Source organism: Aulostomus chinensis, chromosome 2, assembly GCF_037954235.1.
Source record: "Aulostomus chinensis isolate RoL2024-O1b breed Wild chromosome 2, RoL_Achi_v1.0, whole genome shotgun sequence".
NCBI lineage: Eukaryota > Metazoa > Chordata > Actinopteri > Syngnathiformes > Aulostomidae > Aulostomus > Aulostomus chinensis.
This window is the reverse complement of record NC_141321.1, coordinates 23869886-23891426: the sequence shown is the minus strand read 5'-3', so window position 1 is coordinate 23891426 and position 21541 is coordinate 23869886. Positions and strand designations below refer to the sequence as shown.

At 42.3% G+C, this 21541-nt stretch overlaps 1 protein-coding gene across 2 annotated transcripts; it reads right to left on the bottom strand.

Moving 5' to 3' along the window:
• Window positions 1–2391: 2391 nt before the first annotated feature.
• Window positions 2392–18734, bottom strand: fam120b (family with sequence similarity 120 member B). 2 transcript variants are annotated; one of them, XM_086185795.1, is made up of 15 exons: window positions 18633–18734; window positions 18211–18330; window positions 17097–17287; window positions 16730–16863; window positions 15865–15987; window positions 14469–14660; window positions 13798–14059; window positions 13526–13709; window positions 13224–13325; window positions 12612–12784; window positions 11126–11218; window positions 8167–8373; window positions 7829–7970; window positions 2944–3205; window positions 2393–2852 (listed from the first exon to the last, which is right to left on the bottom strand). In XM_086185795.1, the coding sequence occupies exons 2-15, from the start codon at window positions 18326–18328 to the stop codon at window positions 2822–2824; spliced, it is 2214 nt and encodes a 737-aa protein (XP_086041921.1). In that variant the 5' UTR covers window positions 18329–18330; window positions 18633–18734; the 3' UTR covers window positions 2393–2821. The 2 variants fall into 2 exon arrangements, with proteins under 2 accessions (XP_086041929.1, XP_086041921.1); XM_086185803.1 differs by lacking the exons at window positions 16730–16863; window positions 17097–17287 and having other exon boundaries at window positions 2392–2852; window positions 15865–15990; window positions 18213–18330.
• Between the last annotated feature and the right edge of the window lie 2807 nt (window positions 18735–21541).

Below are 21541 nucleotides of genomic sequence, written 5' to 3'. Positions count from 1 at the left end.
ACAATTTCACAACTGCAACTGTGAGACTCATAAATGGAATCAGACAGTCACATGTGGCAAAGACCAGGTTTTTTTGGTGACCTGTTTTTAATTTCTCTCGTCCTGATCACTGCTGTTGTGAAAGGGCATCCCTGCGTTCAGTCGAGATTAATTGGCATTAAATGATGCATGAGGGCGGCACGGTGGTGCAGTGGTTAGCACTGTCGCCTCTCAGCAAGAGGGTCCCCGGCTCGAGCACGGGATCTTTCTGTGTGGAGTCTGCATGTTCTCCCTGTTCCTGGGTGGGTTCTCTCTGGTACTCCAGCTTCCTCCCACAGTCCAAAGACATCAAGAGGGGACGAGGTTGATTGATACTCTAAATTGACCGTAGGTGTGACTGTGAGTGTGAATGGTTGTCTGTCTGTATGTGTTGGCCCTGTGATGGACTGGTGACCTGTCCAGGATTAATTCCACATCTATGCAAACTGCAGTTACATGATTTGATCATCAGCGGACCCTCACTTCAACAGTGTTTATGCTCCAACACTCATCTACAAATCTACTCACAGTGTTGGCCCTCTTGGTCAACTCAGTTGTTTAAAGATGATGTGCTCAGGTACCAGGAAGCAAAGAGGAGTCTTCCTTGCTAAGGTCTGGTGTACCTTTGACCCTCCCAGCACCCCAACCTGCCTCCTAACACAGGCTTTCTCACTATATGAAGACATCTTTTTATCATTTGTTGAAGTGGGTTTGTGGTCAAGTGTTGGATACCACAAAGAGCTTAAATCAAATCTCCTGGGTCCAGCAGGGTTATGGATGCCTGGTTTACTGAGCTCACTGTGAATGTAGTTTAGAAAAGACAGCGAGAAAACATGAGAAAAAACTAAGCCAGTCCCAGAGGAGGCCTCCAAAGGGTTTTGACTGTCTGTGTCCATGCAGCTGAGGAACCACGCCCAGACCTCCATCACACACATACATACACATATATACAAACACACATGCACGCGCAGGAAGCTGATCTGTCAGACAGCCAACAGGGTTTCCTGTGGTTGAAGCGAGACAACCGACTATCGGCTCAAAACTCTTTTCTCTTCCTTTCCTCCCCTCTTTTCTTCCCTCTCATCCTGTTTTTTGTTGGTTTCTCTATTTTTAGTCCTCCATCACCCTCTACTCTAGTGTATTTCCTTCACTTCTAGTCTCCAACCCTTAAATGTTTATTTGCCCACTCTTTTACATTCAATTTCCTTCTTACATTTTCCTTTTTCCCCTCTTCCTCTCTTTTAAGCTTCCATTTCTTGCTTCCTCTTTGCCACAGAAAACATCCCTCCTCCTGTTATTGTTAGCATCGAGAAGGGACGACTTGACGAAAGCCGTATGTGGGTTGAGTGCCCCACCCTTATCCCCCCACCTCAAACACACACACACAGGGTTATTTTCTCTGAGGTTCTGCTGCCACTGGACTGAACCAGGAGTGAACTGTGTGGTCACCTCCCTTTAAGAAGAGGTTGATAAAGATTTCCAAACCCTTAAACTCCAGCATGAAGACAAAACGTTGTTTTTCTTCAGTCAAACTTACCTGAGAGGAAACACAATTATGAGCTCAGTAAGGTCATGTCTGTATCCCTTCCCGTACTGATTTTTAATTTTCTGTAACGAATCAGAAGAGACCAACACTCTTCTCAAATGAGGATGTATGAGTACATAATTGACAGGTATTTTCCTGCAAATTTGCAGCAGGTTTCAAAACTGTGTTTCCAGCAGGCTTCAGTAAAGCACAAGCCAGATCTCGTTGAACTTGAACCTACAATATTACACGAATCTGACGAATAGATTCTTATACACATCAGAGTAACACGCTAGCTTAGCTGGACTGCAAAGTTCGAGTGCTTATGAATGGTTTTGGTTCCATGTTAGTCATTTTATACTTTGGTTACAGTGTTACAGATGCATCTTTTCGTCACCTTCTTAAAATAATTGACTAAGTCATTTTTTGACCTTTTTTTTTTTTGCCTAAAACATCTCCTTATGATGGATTGTCTCCAACTTTTTGTGTTTTCTGAGAAACTGAAAAAAGACTTTAAGAAGGCGACGAAGTTCATGCAACTACATCGATTTTTAAGACATTTTCAGGCCTGAATCTAAATGAATGGATTTTAGACCTTTAAAAGAACTCACATGAACCTCTTACAAGAGTCAAATAAAGTATAAGAATTAACTTTTTTTTTTTGCACCTCAATGCATCCATAAAAAGGGAAACCATTGTTTTGTTTTTTTTCCTTGCATAAATTATTTCCACAAAATTCTCCATCAGCAACCTCAGCAGACTTACAGCTTCTCGGGTGAAAACCAAGACTTTAAAAGGATTGTGGAACTGGATACACACAGCTTTTAAGATTTATGCCTTTTATTGGCAAAGATAAGAGGTAAAAATAAACAAACAAACAAAAAAACAGGCTTGAGGATTTACCCTTAATCCTTGTCTCAGTGTATGTTTGAAGTGGGTCAGTTGTGTTTGATTACTAACTGTTCATTTTCTGTCACAGTAAGCGAAGTTAGTTGCCCTGACATGAAAGAGAGTCTGGAGATTTTATTTTTTTTTAACAAATGCACAGAAATACAGACGTATGTTAGGTCAAGTATTCTTCATCAATTCATTCTGCATCCCCTTAATCCCCATTTACTTCTATCCACCGCATCCTTTCGACAAACATTCTTGACGGGTAATTCACTAATCAGTTTGTTCAGAGAAATTTGATTCCTTCACTCCTTTCATGGTGTCTTTCCCATCCTCTTAACTCCTCAAGTGCTCCCCTCTAATCCTCTCCTCTCTGTCAGGGTTCTGTTATGGTCCAGGAGCAGGAGGTTGAGACCATCTGAGAGGAGAAATAAGAAGAGAAGAAACATGAGATGAATGAAAACAAAGGCCTGTTGAAGGAGAGTGTTTTAGTGTTGTAGTGGTGTTACCTGGGAGCCAGCTGGGATCTCCCTCTGCAGTGACGCGATCGGCCTCTGGACTGTTTTGGAGGCGAGCTCATGCCCTGAAGACCCACTTCATTGCAGTAAGGATAAGAATGAGGGTGGAAATGTCCTCTCTGTCTCTCCCACTGTTTTTCCAGATTTTTACTTTCACTTTGTTCTCGTCTAGCCTCGTCTCTGTTGCTCCATCCGCCTCCCTGTTGATGACCTCCTCTCTCCCTCCAGTCCCCAGAAAAATCCCGAGGTCCACCTGGAAGTAAGAAATGTCAGCAAATGTTGTTTACTCCATCAGCTTCTCACAACAGGCAACACGTGCTGCATGGACACACTCATTCTGCAATAAATTTTTTTTTTTCAAATCTTTGCTATTTTCTATTAGCCGAGGAAAATACGTAAAGATGTCTAACATCTGTTTTTTAAATATTATGGGAAGAGGTTTCATCAGCATTCAGTTCCAGGTCAAATGACCCTGAGGCAGACCCGGGTATGCATCAGTTCATTCTCAAACTGGCATTGATGTAAATGCAAAACCTGGTTGAACGCGTTTGGCTCCTACCTCAGACGTTACCTTGAGCAACTTTTACACAAGTTCAGTCAGTCTGCATTCGCGCGTCACTCTAAAATCGATGAAGTAGCAGTAGGTTTGAAAAACAAGTCGAATAAAAGATGTAAAATGGGAACCACTGAAACGGCATCACTGGCCTCGGTGCTGCTGTCTACTACCAGGGGCGGTGGGGGAATAGTTTTATAGTTTTAGATTAAGACATCAGGATGGAAGGGACAGAGTGAGGATCCAATATCCGACCATCGATCCATTCTCAGGTCAGTTTAACACTATGATTCTGCAATATCACCATAAAAATGAGAACTAACACGAACGTAATCCTGGTTTAGACAGAACCAAATCCCACTGCCATCATCCTGGTTTTGCTGAGATACAGCATATAAACTCAGCAGTGTCAGTTTTACAGACACCGCTGCAGTGTTGTAACTCTTTCTGCTGCTGGATCAGAGAGGGAATGTTCTGTTCCCCCATATTGTCTCAGGGAACTTGTATACAAGTCTTGAGTGCCTCAGGGGCATCCAGAGAGTTAACGTCTTAATAAATTCTAACGAGGCTGAATTTTGTCTGAGCTCTAACTTTTTCCCCATCTTTTTATTTAGCACTAAATTATGAAGCATGTGAACCATTTTTTTCCAAGATTTAAAATCGACTGTTTATGTCTGGATAAGTTACACAGTGAGACTTTTCTAGTTTAGATACACCTACTTTCAGAGAGTCAGAGAATCGAATGGGATGGACGTCATGGAGGTAAATCCTCTTTGATTACTTCAGTAGCAACGTTTCAGTTTAACAGTTTTAGCGAGACACATCAGTCCAAAGTACTGCATCTGCAATATCACTGACATTCACTCTCAAGACCCTTACCCTAACCTTCACACCACCCCTGGATGCCCAACCCGGACCCGGAAAACCAAGTCTTAACCCTCAATCAGTCATTTAAAGTTGTGGGACACACACAGGCACACACACACACACACACACACACACACACACACACACACACACAGGCATGCACGCCGGCACACACAAAGGCGCGCGTGCGCACGCGTACACACACAGCTTATCCGCAATTATTTCAAGGCTACCCGCAGAACAGCAGAAAAGACACGACACTCATCGAGTCTGACAATTGCCGTCAGCGCTGAGAGCAGAATTATTCAAAGACAGAGAAAAGCTGAACGAGGCTCAAAGCAGACAGATCTACTGTAGCTGTCAAACCGCCATCTAACGCATTCAAGTTACATCTGAAATGCTACAGATTTCTCACAGATAGATTTCTCTACTAAATTAATGGTTAAGCCAGTTAACGACATTTTCCCTTTTGGGTAAAACACATGATTAATTGGCTCCATGTTTCTCGTGCTTGTGAAGTATTTTTCACAAAGGAACTTTGACAGATGTGGCAGAATGAAAGCCAATTTACAAAGTGCTTGAAATAAAACATCTAGTCCAACATTAAATGTTGGCGAAAGGAATTCTCGCCTTCAAAGCTAAATCAGGCTGCACTCCTAGGATCAATCCAGTGGTTGTGAAAGTGTGTATGTGTTTGCGTGTGTTTGTGTGCGTGTGTGTGTGTGTGTGCGTGTGTGTTTTGGGTTTGGGGCAAATGAAAGAATGCCACACTTATAAATGGGCGACGAGTCAGTCAGGCCACAAGCGCCAAGACTTTTTATGGTCATTTTTGTTGCCATTTTGTCTTTAGGAAAATGTTTTCATTTCCCAGATTTAGATTCAGATAAAAGCAAGAGGGCGGCAAACCAGATTAGAAAGAGACTGGTTGTTATTTCTGCAATCGAGGACAGCTGATTGCCTGTTAATGAAAATGAACTTGATCAAAGGATAGATCAGAGAGAAGATCTGAGGGTGAGAAGGAGGATGCTTTCACTTACTGTTCTGCAACTTTCTGGACAGAAATAAACTCTAGAGGCAACTCTGAGAGAGAGCAACTCTCCTGGGTTCTCTGCTGAAGTGTAATTGCGAGGACAGGCAGGCGAGCAGAGGAGATATTTGCTGAGGAGACTAAACATCAGGCCTGATTCCAAACAAAAACCGAGCGAAGCCCTCAACGATACCACATAGCGCCACCACTACTCTCACACACCCTCATACTCTCTCTTACACACACATACACGCACGCACACACACACACACACACACACACACACTGCAGATCCCCACAGTTCTGTAGTAATGATCAGTGTCTGTGTCTGGCAGAAATGAAACACTGAGGTATAAAGAGTGTACAGCCTTCCATCTATAAAACCAAAAACATCCTCAGGAGACCCACAAGGGTTGACTTGGGCAAAAAGCAGACAGTTCGGCGCAAATCGGAGACTCTGCAACAACTTGGCATGCAGCTCCTATTTAGAAACGGTTGCAAAAGGTTTAAAAGTCACAAGATTGAATGAAAACTACAGTTTCACATTACATGTGCTGCTGCTGACTAGCGCTCAGTGAATGACCACTGAGCAGGAGGGGGGCTGAAAAGTAAAACTGTACTTAAAGGTTCAACCTAATTGAGAACTCCACTGATGCTCCACACATTTCTATCTGACAGCCAATCCTTTGAAGGGCTTTATTTCTGTCGCATGTGCTGTTCAACGGTTATAGCACCAATATTCTATATAAATTAACATTTCAAAAACATAATGAAGAATAAACTTCTGTGCATTTAACAGCACTCATAGAGAGCAGCATTCTGATGATAGCAAAAACCTCAAAACTAATACAAATGTATAAATGTCAGCAAAAGCATCTAAAAATGGGAATATATAAATGTTGAGAAGTTTTGAGGGCTGTGTTGACAAGTGTATGGATTAACACAAATGAAGAGCAGGACAGAATATAGACAAATAAAACGAGCAGCTGAAAGTAGCTGTTAGACAATGAACACTGGTGAATCATCCCTATCACTGAAGGCTCTGACTGTAGTGAGGCAGAAAGAAAACAAGAGAAAAACATGAAAAGGGAAATGGAGAGGGCAAGGGAAAGATCGAGAAAAATAAAAGGATGAAGAGTAAAACAGAGAGGAACAACTGAGGGGAAGGGGAGCCGATGGGGGAGACGGAGAGAGAAGTCTGTAATCAGTCAGTCTTGTTGTGAGTCTTAAAATAGAGCTCTCCCAGCCTATAAACAGAAACCTACTATTACTAGCGCACTGACAAAGCAAGTGTTGGAGCCAAGCGTGTGCATGTGCTTGTGTGTGTGTGTGTGTGGGCGCACACGCCGTGGTATGTGTTAAGGCCACAGCACACATGGAGCTCGTTACAGCACGGCCCTCTGGGTAATGTGGTTCTGTGAGGGGCACCAGAGAACTACAACCGCAGATCAACTGTCAGATTAAAATGCTGCTTCTCCATTTGGCTTCCAGTATTTTCTAGAGTGTTTTTTTCATCTTTTTTTTTTTTTTTTTTGGTATGAGCTACAGTTTGTCTGCCATTCAGATCACCGTGCTCACACCACTGTCACAACTTGCTCCAAAACATGACAACTCAACTTATACTGATTTTTTCCGACAAACACAAAAAGACAAAAAAAAAGAGAGAGGAAGAAAAAGGAAAAAAAAAAAGTCTTATGTGAAACATGAGGGGATAGTTCACGGTCCACAGCCTGAATAGGAGAATGGAAGTTCAAAGAGCCATAAGGAGGGGCTGTCTGATAGCACGATGGTTGTGGTGTGATTGTTGTACTAGGTCGAAAAAAGGTGAGCAAGTTGGTAAAGAACCGGAGGAAAAGCTGAGCTGAAAAGTATACAAATCTAGCAAATGGTGCATCAAATAAAGGAACCAAATAAGAGCATTTAAGCCGCACTTGTTGAGGATATATTTCAAGATTCTGGGAAAGCCAGATACTGAAACCCAGTGTCCACTATGTCTTTCCAACTTTGGAGGCTTATAAATAACAGAAACATCACACACTGCTGCTTATGATGTATTTTCCGTCTACATTTAGCCTTCGAGCTGGGTGACTCACGCGCAGATAGACACAGGAAAAAGCACACAACAGTCGGGTGCCAAGCAATAAGTGTACTGGAGGCACTGCAATACATTGCTATGTGTTTTAACCTCTAGGCCCCCCAGTGCACCTGAGAATCTAGAAACATACTGTAGTTTCACTCTCTCAGAGTTGGTTAGTCTCAAGATCACTTTCTTCAATGTGCTGCTTCAAAGACTAAATATCCAAAATATCAGCACAACTATGACAGATGAAACAACAGAGAGACCAAAATCTTTATGACAACTAGAGTAACATCGACCCACAGAGGAAAAAAACACACCCGTTTCAAATGTGAGGTGGCTGGTGTCTCACCTGTGTGTTTGTCACTGGGCTCTTGTTTGGTTCTTTGCTCGGGTGCACCAGGTCTGGGTCTGGACTGCAGGACTCGGTTTCTCCTCCTGCAGGCTTCTGTAACGTTTTCTTTCAGCTGGAGAAACAGCGACAGACAGGAAGACTGGAGGGGGAGGAGGACAATAGCAGTAAGATTACGCCTGCACATGACAAACGACCAAGACATACAGTATGACTTCATGTTTGCAGAAAAAATAGAAATGGAACCCCCCCAAAAAAATCAGAAATGGGACACAATTTCATAATTTTTGTTCACTTTCCTAAAAAAAAAAAAGACAGACATTTCTGTCTCCACTCACATCGCCATCCAACAGCACAGTTTCTTGAGTGCCGCTGTGTGCCAGCAGGTACTTTGAGTGGAACAGCCGTCCATCGAAGCTGTGCCAAGGCATCAGGGCAGCCCTGGGCAGCGGGCAGCCACTAGCACAGTTGGCACCCAGCAGGTGACTCAGTCCTCGAACATAGAGGGATCCCAGCTGCACTGCTCGACTGGAGAGGAACGGCAGCTGAGAGTAGAAGAAGAAAAAGGGCCTCATTTACATTTGGTCGGTGGCACACATCTTTATTATGAGGTCTTTTAACTTCTGTCATGAGACTTGATAGTAGTAACACTGCTGATCTTGTGCACTGCAGATACGCCTGACTCTTACTCATGTAATGTGCACATGCGCGCGCACACACACACACACACACACACACACACACACGCTAAACCACCGATATCAACAACACTGAGATAGTTCTGGTCAAGTTTCTTCAATATGTTGATTTAGTGTCACCAAACAGAATAAGTTTGAACAACTTTGACAAAATACCATCAACTTCACTTCATTTTACTCTGTGCAAGCGAACTAACCAGCTGCCATTAGCTGAAAAACAGTTATAAAATGATAAAAAAAATGTAAGAGAACAAAACCAGGGCAGGGTTGGATGGTTTTATTGACCATGACAGCCTGTAAAGGGAAAGAGAGGAACACAATGAAGAAAGAGAAGATGAGTGCAAGCTGACTGTAATGACATCAGTCAGTAACAGCAGGCAGATGTTCTCCGAGTGTGTGTGCCCTCTGCTCTCACCTGTCTTCAGATTGCACTGATAACGGTGACTGTGTGTGTGCTCACACGCACGCACGCACGCACGCACGCACGCACACACACACACACAGCCCTGCCTGTCACCTGCTTCCAGTCAAACACAACTTCACCTACTGAAACAATGAAGCACTAGACAGAGACACAAAAGCCTGAAGGCACACACAAACAGAGCAACACAAAGAAAAAAAACCTAAAAAACCCAAAGAGCCGTGCCGAGAGGAAAAAGAGGTCGAGTGTAAAAAGTCCAAGAATATGAGAACAGAAAGTGAGAGCGAGACAAAAGACAAAAACACAACGGCGTGCGCGTGCACGTGTGTGTGTGTGTGTGTTCTGCAAGGCAAAGTGTGTTTGATGTAAATAGCTCCATGCGGTGAGCGTCAGCCAGGGCAGACAGGCGACTGTCGCCAGCACAATCTCTGTCACACACACACACATGCGCACACGCAGGCACACACACACACACAGACTCACACACACAAAACCCCATAGGGAGGAATGTTGCAACAAAACCAATGTATCCGAAAACCCTGTCCCTTAAAAACACATTCAAATAAATGGTGTTTCTTTGGCTTTTCACTCAGTTGAACATATTAATTTAAATTTTTACTCTGATGTGATGTGGTGAAATAAAAAGTAAAAAGTCAGATTTCCAGTTTGTACTGTGAGTATTTCTGTATCACTCTCCTGGTTTTACACACAAGCACCCATAATTGAAAACATAAACTTGTCTGTCTCTTTACCCACTTCTTAGAGTATCTACAAATTCATGTGTTTTGTGTGTGAGTGTGTGTGTGTGCAGGTAATTCATACACTAATCTTTTTCCGTTAACCCTCCTCCCAGAGCTCTGAACATGTCCCTGACAACATATTCAAATCAACGCCCCGCTGTAATTATTGTGTAGAAAACAGACAAGCAGCAAAAATACAAATTACTAGACATAAGTATGGTAATTAAGCAGTAAAAATAAATGGGGCTACAACAAGGCAGCAGACATCAATGCAGTTTTCCCAGAGAATGGAAAAGCACTGAGTCTCTCATTCAGAGTGCACATAAGAAGAAGACTGTGTGAGAAGAATTCTGACTGATCAATGAATCAGTTTTTCTATAAAATGTTAGTGAAGGTATATAAGTATGAGAGGAGGGTACAATTTTTAGCTTCAAACACAAATTCCTGAATGTGTTTATTTTATAATGTGAAGTGAAAATCTACATGAACCTTTTTGAAAGGTGTGAAATACAAAAATACCATGTGTGAAACAACCACTCTGCAGTTAAACTAAATTGTTTTGCTTGCTTTCTTTATTCCACAGCTTATTTATGTTTTCTCCGCATTTTGCGCTTCACTTTCTATGACTGGAAATGTTTTCTGAGCCGTGTTTGCTTCTATTGGTCCCTGTTTACTGTAAACTACAGAGGGCCTTTTGTTTTCTTGCAGTGGGAAACCTGTCACATTTTGGCTGCACTGGACATAGAAATCAGAAAACTGATCAAGTAATCTGTTCTAAATTTCTACAGCTGAACACAGAAATAAACCATCAGTACAAACCTAAAAAGAGACCTTTGTGAAATGGCTTTTGTTTAAATGAGAACAGAAGAATAGCAGCCCGGACTACTGTGACAGTGTCTTCACAGCTCTTTGCTCTCTTAATGTCAGTAAAGACAGCAAGTCTACAGTGGAGGTCTACCTCTATATTGATCTGTATCAATATATCGAGTCAATGACCAATGATATAAGGTAATGGATGCAAAATCAGGATCCATTTTGCAATACCCTAAATTAAATTTCACACATGTCCTACCACACCTTTATTTTGAAATTCCAATGGCACATCTTATTGCATTTTTTAAGTCCATCGATGCTTTTTGTATGTTGGTGATATGAATGTAACAGTAGACATATATTGTCTCATACTGATTACAGGATTGCAGGAGACTTTGTGATATCGACAGATACCTTCTCATTGTACATGATGTAATATTGTATCACGGTGAAACCTGTGTTTAACACCTCTAACTTCTGGTCCCTATGAGGCACTGTGAATTGCCTTGAGTCTGAATGGTGTTGAATAAACTTGCCTTGCCTGGCTGTTTTATGACAATCCTCATTCAAATAAACAAAAAAAAATGGAATTAAGACACAATTTGTGTTGAGAGTTGATGCTGACCTTGATCTGTTGAAGCTCTTGAGGAGATTTTAGTTTCAGACACACAGCCTGACTCAGGTAAGCGTCCACGTCCTCTGAAGATAAAGTGGGGACCTGGACCCACACACACACACACACACACACGGAGGAAAATACATGATTTTCTAATTCAATCACATCCCAATGTTTCTTCTTTGTGGGTCAATTTGTTTGGTCTGCTGTCTGTTCACCAAACCAACAGAAAAAGAAACAATGCTGAGCGCAGAAACAAGGCTACCCAGTGGTGTGTTCAAAACAAACAAACCCTGAAGCTATTTCAATAGAAGAGTGACGAGCGAATGTGAATGCAGCCAGGATCAGACAACAACAGCTCCTGTTGTCTGTCGACCTGTCTGCTCAACTTTGGCAGTCAACTCGTCTAACAGCTCACCTAACATGCCGCTCTTCGCTGCATTTGAACAAGTGTTTGACAGTGTTCACCTGACAGAAAACATGCATCAGTGAATAAACGCTTGTGATTATAAAAAGACCTGGGAATCCCTGTTAGCATAAAGATGTCACGTAACCTCAACATCCTCACGTCAGCTTGCGGACCACTGTCCCCCCCCCCCCCCCTCATTTAATTTTAGAGTCTGAAATGTTTGAAGTCCCAAAACAATATTTGACGGCAGTTTCATCTACAAGCTGCTCATTGCAGGGTTGATATGAGGATAGAAGGTTTGTTTATCTTCAGCAAAATGACGCTTGTACTTTTATCCCGGTGATGTACTGGAGCTCAGATGACGTCAGCGCAAAACAGCTACGGGACAAAATCTCTTCTTCTTTCAAATACTTCGAAAAAAAAAAAAAAAGATGATGGTGACTGAGCGATTCAAATCAAAAACAGAGCATTACATAAGGGATTACAAACAACAAAATTGTTTATCTTAAAATGACACCCAAAATACGGACGCAAATGCAGTGGGGTGAATTAAGAAATGGCTCAATTCAAAGCCCTGGGGTGGTTATCAGAGCGGTTGTTGACGTAAGAGCAGCAGTTACATGCATCAGCGTCTGTGGATAAACTGGGTGCTAATGGAAGCCATCAAGCCAGAAAAAGCAGACCGTCAACAAGAGATGTTTAACCTCACCTCTGACGTTGACAAAAGAGTGGAATAATTCTTATAGATGTGAATCCTACCTCAAAAGCCACCTTGTATGTTTTAGTGTCATTTTGTGTTTACACAAATCACCAGGTGTGGTGTTACTCCACATACACCAAAATGATCTTGCCTGAAACACGAACTGATTCTTTGTACTCAACTGTTTCTTTGGAGAGCTTAACGTATTCATTAGAGCTTGATGTGAACATGAAGCTTTGCCAGGGTAAACGTGAGATACACGTCAGTCTCCATTACTAATGAGGATTTTCGGAGACATTTTGTAACCATAATATGAATCAGTCTTCACCTTCATTTAGATTCAACTAATGGCCTGTGTTCTATCTGGCTGTGCTTGTTAAAACTACCTGGAGGACGATGTAGGTGACCAGACAGACAGCAGCCAGGAGAGAGTCGTCGATAACTTCATACAACTGGGAGAATTCCTGGCAGTCAAAAATTGACAAGAAGGACGTCAGGCGAAGTGCAGAGACTTCTGGACCAGAGCCTAACCACAGTAAGTCCAGACTGGGCTGATCACCTACGTCAGACAGATAACATCCATTAGTGTTTGGTTTTGGATTTGAAAACACTGTATAGATTGTGACAAACAGTATTTGGTATGATGCAATAGGCTAATCCATTTCATTTGTGAAGAAATGTGTTTAACACCGATCATACTGACATTGTCACATTGATCATCGGCCAGAACAGGAATGTTAATATCAGTCATTGGTAGCGGACAAAATTTTCATATCATCAGTGCATCCCTCCAGGAAACCACGACTGAGTTTGAGGTTTTTTAGCAGGAGCATTGCAGTGAACAATGTAACTAACATGGTAGATTGTGACTAAGAATCCATTCTTTTCTTATCAGATCCTCTCAACTTGCGTCAGCTGACAGGTTAAACCGAGACTTTGACCTCAACTGAGCTAAGAACACAAAGATTATTATACTAAAACATGAGCAGGTGTCACACATGGGAGGCTGATCGGGACGGGTTGGACCAAGTCAGGTTGCTTCAGGGGGTTTCCAGGATAGACAAACCACTCCTTGATTGCTGGAGGTTCCTCACTGCTGCCTGAAAACACACAAGGCAGCAGTTTTACTGAGATGTGCCTGTGTGCGTCCGTGTCTACATGCATGATCCCTGATGTAGTGCGTCTAGCTCAGAGTCTTCTCAGTAACTTTGCGTGCAACTGCATTCAAATGTGAATTTGACTATGACGAGGTTTGCAAAGATGTGTATTTTTCTCTGAGTGTGTGAGTCTGCTGTACTACCATCATGTTTGTTCGGCAGCAGCAGACTGTAGATGTGTTGTCTACAGGGCCTGTAGACCAGTGCCTGAGGCAGCAGCTCATTGTCTTCTTCATCCTCGAGACTGTTGCTACATTCAAGCACTCCTTCACACACAACACCATAAACCATGAAATCCTCTGCTGCTACATGCTTTTCTCTACACACCTAGAAAAACAAACAGTGAAAAAAAAATTGATGTATCACGGTTTTGATACTCTCAAAACTGGGGAGTCTTACGTGGAACCGGACATACCTTTAATATTGCGGGACTGATGTAATTTTCAAAGGCAGAGTGAGAGGGAGGAGCATCCTGCTGAGGAGCTTCTTGTCCAGGCAGTAAATAGGAAAAAATGCCCTTCTCCATTAGCTTTCTGTCTGGAGCTGACAGGCTAAGAGACTGAGGAATATACTCAGTCTCTTCTTCCTCTCCACACCACAAATTACTCACAAACTCAGATACGGCGAGAACCATCTGCCCCTGTGGAGCTCTGGACTGTGGTGAGGGGTGTTTTTTCCTGAGGGACAGAAGATATGATAAGCTTTTATATAATTTGTCTTGTTCCTGTGATTCAACATAAGCTACACAACAGAGCTTTAATCAATTTATCAGTGCGCTGACCAAACTTTGGTTTAACAACTCCTTAATGCCCAAATGAGGATAAAATGTCTTAAAGCCTCACAACTGTAGTAGTATTCAGATTGAGGATACAAAAAAATAAATGTTTTCACTTGGAAAAGACTCCAAGCCTTTTTTGGATGGTTGAAAAAAAAAACAAAAACGCCCTGTATAAATAGTATGAGCAATGTCCATAACAATACAAGTTGACATAGTAAATAATTAAAGTGATTTTTAGATGCAAATAAAAGAAGAGACAAAATACAGATTCAATATTCAAGCAATTACAATCACAAAAACCCACACACCTGTGTGTTGCCATGGCTTCGTTCCTGATGTGGTGCATCCGCTCCTCTGACACCACATCGTTACCTAGGAGACAGGCCAGCAAAGGTAACTGGGTAACAGCCAATCCAATGGCTCCACAGAGCCTCTGCCGGTCATACAGGACAGTGGTGAGGCTGCTGATGTGCAGCTTTGCCACCGACAAGTAAGGAGCACTTAAAAAAATAAAAAATAAATTATTTACAGTTTAACAATCAAATCAATAAATTTTCCATTACAAATTATCTATCTATAATCATCCATCCATCCAGCCATTTTCTACTACTTATCCTGTAAAGGGTCGTGGGGGGGCTGGAGTCTATCCCGGCAGCTTTCAGGCGAAAGGTGGGGTTCACCCTGGACAGGTCACCAGTCCATCTCAGGGCCAACACATAGAGACAGACAACCATTCACACTCACAGTCACACCTACAGTCAATTTAGAGTATCAATCAGCCTCGTCCCCTCTTGATGTCTTTGGACTGTGGGAGGAAGCTGGAGTACCAGAGAGAACCCACGCAGGCATTTGTAAGGAACATGCACTTGTGAGCAACAGAGCAGAGTATGTGGGTTGCACCCATGAAAAATTTGCAAAATGTTCTCTGCCAAAGCCAAACAGCTCATTTTGCTGTTGCGATTGATTCTTGTTTTGAGCTTCTGGTACCACCAGGTGCTGCCAATCAGGTGACCAAACTCTATCCTCCAAGATGACAACGCTCGCCTCCACAGAGCGGGGTTTATCAGAGACAAACCCCAGAATTTGGGAGTGGAGACGATGGAATGGCCTGCCAGCAGTCCTGACCTCAACCCCATTGAACACGTGTGGGATCAGCTTGGGTGTGCTGTTCGTGCCAGAGTGACCAACACAACCACGTTGGCTAAATTGCATCAAATGCTGGTTGAAGGATGGGATGCCATCCCACAGCAGAGTGTGACCACGCTGGTGACCAGCATGAGGAGGAGGTGCCAGGCTGTTGTGGCTGTGTACGGTTCTTCCAGACACTGCTGAAGTTCCTTTTTGTTATATGGATAAATTGTTAAATTGACAATATGTCTTGTTTCCACAAACTTCATTCATCCAGTCCACCAAACACCAAACAAGAGTCAATGGCAAAATAAGCTGTTTGGCATCGGCAGAGAAGATTTGGCAAATTTTCCATGGGCGCAACCCACATACTCAGCTCTGCTGCTCATAAATGCATGTTCCTTACAAATGTGGCACCATTTATAAGGGAAATAAACAGGCTTTCCAATGGAATAAGATTTATCGTCAAGAGGCATAGTTACGACAAAGAAATAATCTACCAAACACAAATTTCCTTACTTACTGTGCTATGTTTATATCAAACTTAATTACAACAACATCATACAATTAAGAGACCTGTCATGTATGATGAAGTCTGAGTCCTGTCCAAGAATTCCCATACAGCCTTGGCGACGAGCATAGGCAGCAATCTCATAGTCAGCCTCCCGAACTGAGCAAAACACTTCCTGACCCAGCAACCTGCAGGACAATAATGAAATCTATAATCAGAGGACATTATGTAAAAAAAGACGTGAGTAATTTGGTATTCACAGTTGTGAGTTATTACAAACGTAACCACGATCAGGGCATCTATTGTTTTAAGAGCTATAACAGTCATCAGAAAGTTAATCAAAAGGAAATGAATTGACAACAACTGATGTACAAGAGATGTTTGTTCCTCCCCCCCCTCCCACATTTCGGGCTGTCAAGCCCTCCTCAGGTTCTGATTGACTGGTCAAGACCTGCCCTACACTGCATCAGTCAAAAGTGTTGCTATGCGAGGAGCGCCAGAGACAATCAGCTGGTCACTGTAGGCCTACACACACCATGAAAATAAGCAACTAGAGGGAAAAAATGCATCTAAACACAACCACAACACACACAACGCAACGCACAGCACACTCTATCTCCCTCGCGTTTCCCCTACAACGCCATGCTGATAGTTTGGACCAACTTACTGCATGAATCACCAAGTTGGAATGTGCTAAAAGTTATCAGGTCACAGGTGCAGGGGAAATGAGTCACCCTTGTTTCACACATGTCCTACCAGCCACATTTCGTCACAAGCTTTTAAGAGCAACAACTACCTCTCTTTAAGCTACAATTTTTTCAAGTATATACAGTATCTTTGCACACACAGCCAACCAGAAGCAGAGTAGGGTTTGTGTGCCCAGAACAAGGGTCGGGTTAAAAAAATAACACCTACAAAAGCGGAGCTAACCTGAGTGCAAAGCATGTGAATGTTGCCAGGCCAGACGGGATACAGACACGATCTCCCCGGGGCTGCTCGCCATGTACTTTAATGTACTGGAATATTTTAGATATCTCTCCATTCACTCTGCACCTCCTCTTCACCTGTGGGAACAAAGAATGATCTTCGGAGATCCACTCGGCTAGTTTGAAAGTGCACTTAAAATATATCGCTAGGCTTTGTGCTATTAAAGTGGACAAGAAGATGAAGGGGAGGTCGGTAAGAGTCAGCAGGTTCCTGAGGATTTTATGTGTCTTAAAAATACAACCAGGATGTTTCAATCTGCTTCAAGAAATAACCCTGTAAATAAAATATGATTGACAGGGGTTTTCCTCACCCACTCCTGCCTCTTCTGCTCTTCAATCACCCCGTCGAAGAAAAAAACTAGTCTAATGCCTGCTGAGGTGAAGGTCTCCACCCAGTTCTTCAGGGAGTCCATATACTCCCTCCACTGCCCACCACACACCCAGTCCCTACATGTGTACCAGTGGCACAGGCATGCCATACCGTCCACAACGAGCGTGGCACCTGAATGACAAATAATATTATTGCAGCTGAGACAAAAACTACTGTCATGTATGTCTGTTGTTATGGAACACAGGGAAAACTGTTTATCTTCAGTAACACTTTTCAAGTTTTATATTATGGACTAGGGATGTATAAAAACCATGACAACTATTGCTAAATTACCAGTACAGAACTGTCACAAGGGATTTCTGATGTGATTCACATCTGCAAATATTGTTATTGATTCCAATAATGGAGCTTTTCACTTGAATATTAACATTATGATGGCTGCTATTACCATTACGTTTTAGGGGGGCATCATAGGCTGGGGTAAAGCACACACTACTTCTTAAGAAAAGAGCAAATAATACATGTAAAATGTATTAAATTTAACATTTCAAAGCAATTTATTTGAAGGGGGTGCATGGAAATGGATCAGTGTCCCCTAAAAGTGGTTCACGGTCCGGCACAGTTATAAAGAATCTGGATTAATACAATCAATCTGATCTTCAGTCAGTGAAACTTTGTAATGTAATCTGATTCTGAAATGCCACTTCAAATTTCAAATACTTGTGTAGTGCCAGTTGTTTGAGGAGCCGAGGGTTGTGTGAGTGTTCTCACATTCTCCCATCTCTAACACCCAAATATCACACAGCCTTGAAATTTAAAAAAGTGAATCAATAATACTGAAACTACAGGGGGTAGACCTTAGTGGTAGAGCATCTGACCACAGATCAAGAGGCCCCAGCTTCAAATCCGGGTGCCCCCTTATTATGTTACCTTTACAGGATGAAGATGTTCGTTTTCATGTGTTTATCAAAGTCAAACGTTCTCTTGCATCAGTTTGATCTCTATTCTCCCCTGAATTTGACAGGGGCGCTGACGCATAGTTGGTAAATAAAAAGAGCAGGTCTAAACCAGCTGTTGTCCTCAGGTAACTCAACTGGTAGTGTTGTCTGGGGTTCTGGCAACCTGTCGTCTGGCCATCTCTCTCAGGTTGACAGTCACACAAGCTTCTGGACAGCAGCGATCCATGAAGTACTGAAGACCTTTAACTCCCATTTCTACAGAGGAGACACGTAGTAAGATGTGGTAAAATGCTTGGCGATGTTTATCTTGTTATCTGTCGCTTCGTGCATTTGTGACTTTGTTTATTTATATGTTTACTGCAGTATGATGAGAAACACAATACGCTAGTTAGGAAGTTTCTTCTGCCCAGTGTCAACAAACATGAATGCTAACAGTTAGCTAAACATCCATTCGCTAGACTGATTGATTCTGGGACAACGACAGTTGCAAACCATGTCGTCTTGTAATAAACCAAGTCTTTACTGCGCAATATCGATTTTCACAGCCCGTAACTTACTTGCAGTCTTGAATAATCCGGCAGAGTTTCTCCAGGGCGTGTTGACTTGCTCTCAATGCAAATGACTTCCGGTGTTCTAGGCATGGCGTCATCACGTTGTTCATCAAACTACACGTGCTCGGCGCATGGACCCAACATCATCTAATGTTACACTCTCGTTGTATGTGTGATTAAGCCAGATATAAAAGACCGTGCAGACCAAAAAATACAGGAAAATGTATAGTTTATAAAACTGCTAACAGTAATGGATTGAGCTGCAATTAAAAAAAAGAAGATAAAATAAACGTCTGCTATGAATAAGAATGGAACTCTTTTGTGTGCTCAGTCCACCCATAAACTCTTCAGGCTAGGATCAGAGGCAGACTAATTGCTCTCCAGGCTCTCCAGGAGAATAGAGGCTCTTTTCTGAAGTCACAAGCTATTAGGTCTACCTTCAACACAAAGCACCCCCCGTCCCTTCAACTCTATTGTCTGAGCTTAGCAGAAATAAAGAGAGCGACATATGCTGGCTGTCAGTCCAGCTGTCAGCATCTGTCGTTCCCCTGCCAGATGCTCTCTGGACTGGGAAGACAATCCACCTCTCACAGTCAACTGATCTTCAAGGAGGGAGGAGCTGTGTTGTAAATCTGCCTGCTGTGCCAGCACTGGAAAGTTACGGCCACTGGACTCATGAAGACTGCATAGGCTGTTTGAATTCAGTCAGAGTTTGGCCAAACGTTTGCTTCCATAACCACATGAGGCTGTAACTGGTAATGATCACTTTCACTTGGTGGATGGTAATAAATAAAAAACACTTGGTTACTTCGCTTGACTTGTGTTTTTTTTGAGTGTGTGATTATCTATAAGCATGTACCTTTGACTTTTAACCCATTACATTTAAAATGCAGACATACTATGCAGAGCGCACTATATTTGCCTCAAACTGGTGTATTCCCAGAGTAAAATTTCTTCAATCCATCCTTCACCAACTATTATGATCAAAAAGGCTTGGAAATATGTGGGAAAATAGCTTAGAAATGCTCCACATTGTCTTATTCTGGCTACCTTCTTACCTTCTGTTTACTTCAGTGACATTCTCTAATTGCATTTCAATGTTTTGGTAACATTTCTTTATTCTACATATATGTGTGTGTGTGTGTGTGTGTGTGAGTATGTGTGTGTGTATACATATATACACATATATACATACAGTATATATGGTGTATATACTATATATATATATATATATATGAATTTGTACTTCAAAAATCTATAAAGAGAGGAAAAGTGGATACTAAAAAACTAACTGAAACAGAAAAAAGGAGACACGAAACACAAAACCAACCGACAAAAACAAAACAAAACGAGGGATCAAGTGTATATTACCTCAAAAACATGGACCTTCATTTTGTCTAATTTCCTAATGACAGTTTTTTTTTCTCAAACTAAAAGTTTTACTTTTAGAACTTAAAAGCATTGGAGAGGTGCGAGTGTACATATTTGATCCAAGTCAATTCTGCGAGTGCTTTAAAACTCAATTACGATGCTATACTTTCTTTGCAGAACAGATGTTCAGTATTTTATCCATCTCCGGCCTAAGTTGTCCTTAGGATGTGTAGATATACAGTCCCTCCATCCAGGGTCCTCTCCTCCCACTTGTCTTTATGCAAAAGATTTATGCTCAAAGCTGAGCAACTGGAGATGCAGTTGATGTCTCTGGTATGTTCTTGAAATTACCACTGAATTTTTCCAAGAACATAAAACACTAACGTGATACATGGCACAACAAAATTAACTGGGCTGACATTTCGCATATTAGGATAAAAATGTGCTCGTTTGTCATGTTAACAAGTCAAAATGTGATCTGTACCAGGGTTGAAGTTTGTCTACCATGATGGAAACATGACAAATAAAACATACAATCTTCACATGCCTTCATAGATGCTCTCTATAGCTAATAGTGTGAAGGGGCATGCATAATCCTGCAGTTCAGTGTTTGGCCTATTCACACTGGATCTTTTCAACTTCCTCCTCCTCCTCCTCCTACTGACTCTTCCTTCTCCTCTTCCATCTCCTCCCCTCTGTTCATCCCCCCGTGTTGCCCCCCCCTCCTGACCAAAGCTTGACTCAGGAGAAACAGAGAGGCAGATGTTCCAGGAGCACACGACTGCCCTCCGCCCCACCCCCCAACACCTCCCATTTGTACTGGATCAGCAGTTAACCCCCGGAAAGAATTGACCATACAAGCACACACACACATATACAAAGAACACCACTGCCCAAATCTGTACTGGCTCAACAGTTGTCCAACTGAATGAACAACACACACACACACACACACACACACACACACACACACACACACACACACACACACACACACACACATATACTCACTGAGTGCTATCCAAATCCCCCTTGGTGTCCTGATAGTCGCCACCCTGGGGTCAGGCCTTGTGTCAGCGTCCAGAGCCCAGGGTTTCTCTGGGCAGCTGGCCTGGCTAATCCTGCTGCTGGAGGCCACTGGTTCTCAAGTGAAAGACCAAGGACCCCCAGGGGGCCACAGGACAGGCACCTCAGGGAGCAGGGAGTGTGTGATTTCTTCTCAATAAAGGGGTTTTTGTTTGTTTATTTGCTTGTTTTGGTTTCAAATGAAACATGAAATCTAAAATGACTCAGACAGATTGAATCAGCATTAAAAGCAGTTTCCCCTTTACAAACCACAAGTGTCCAAGCGATTCAGACCTTTAAATGAATTAATATCTACAATATGGAAGAATTCTGCAAACGCTTGACTTTAGGGCAACCACCTAAAAAGCAAAAGACAAAGCAGTGAGTCAGCATTCTTGTTTGCAAAATTACTTTAACCATTAAATTATCATCAAAAAACATATTAACTTTTTGTCAGTGGACTAATTGATTAGGTCTTA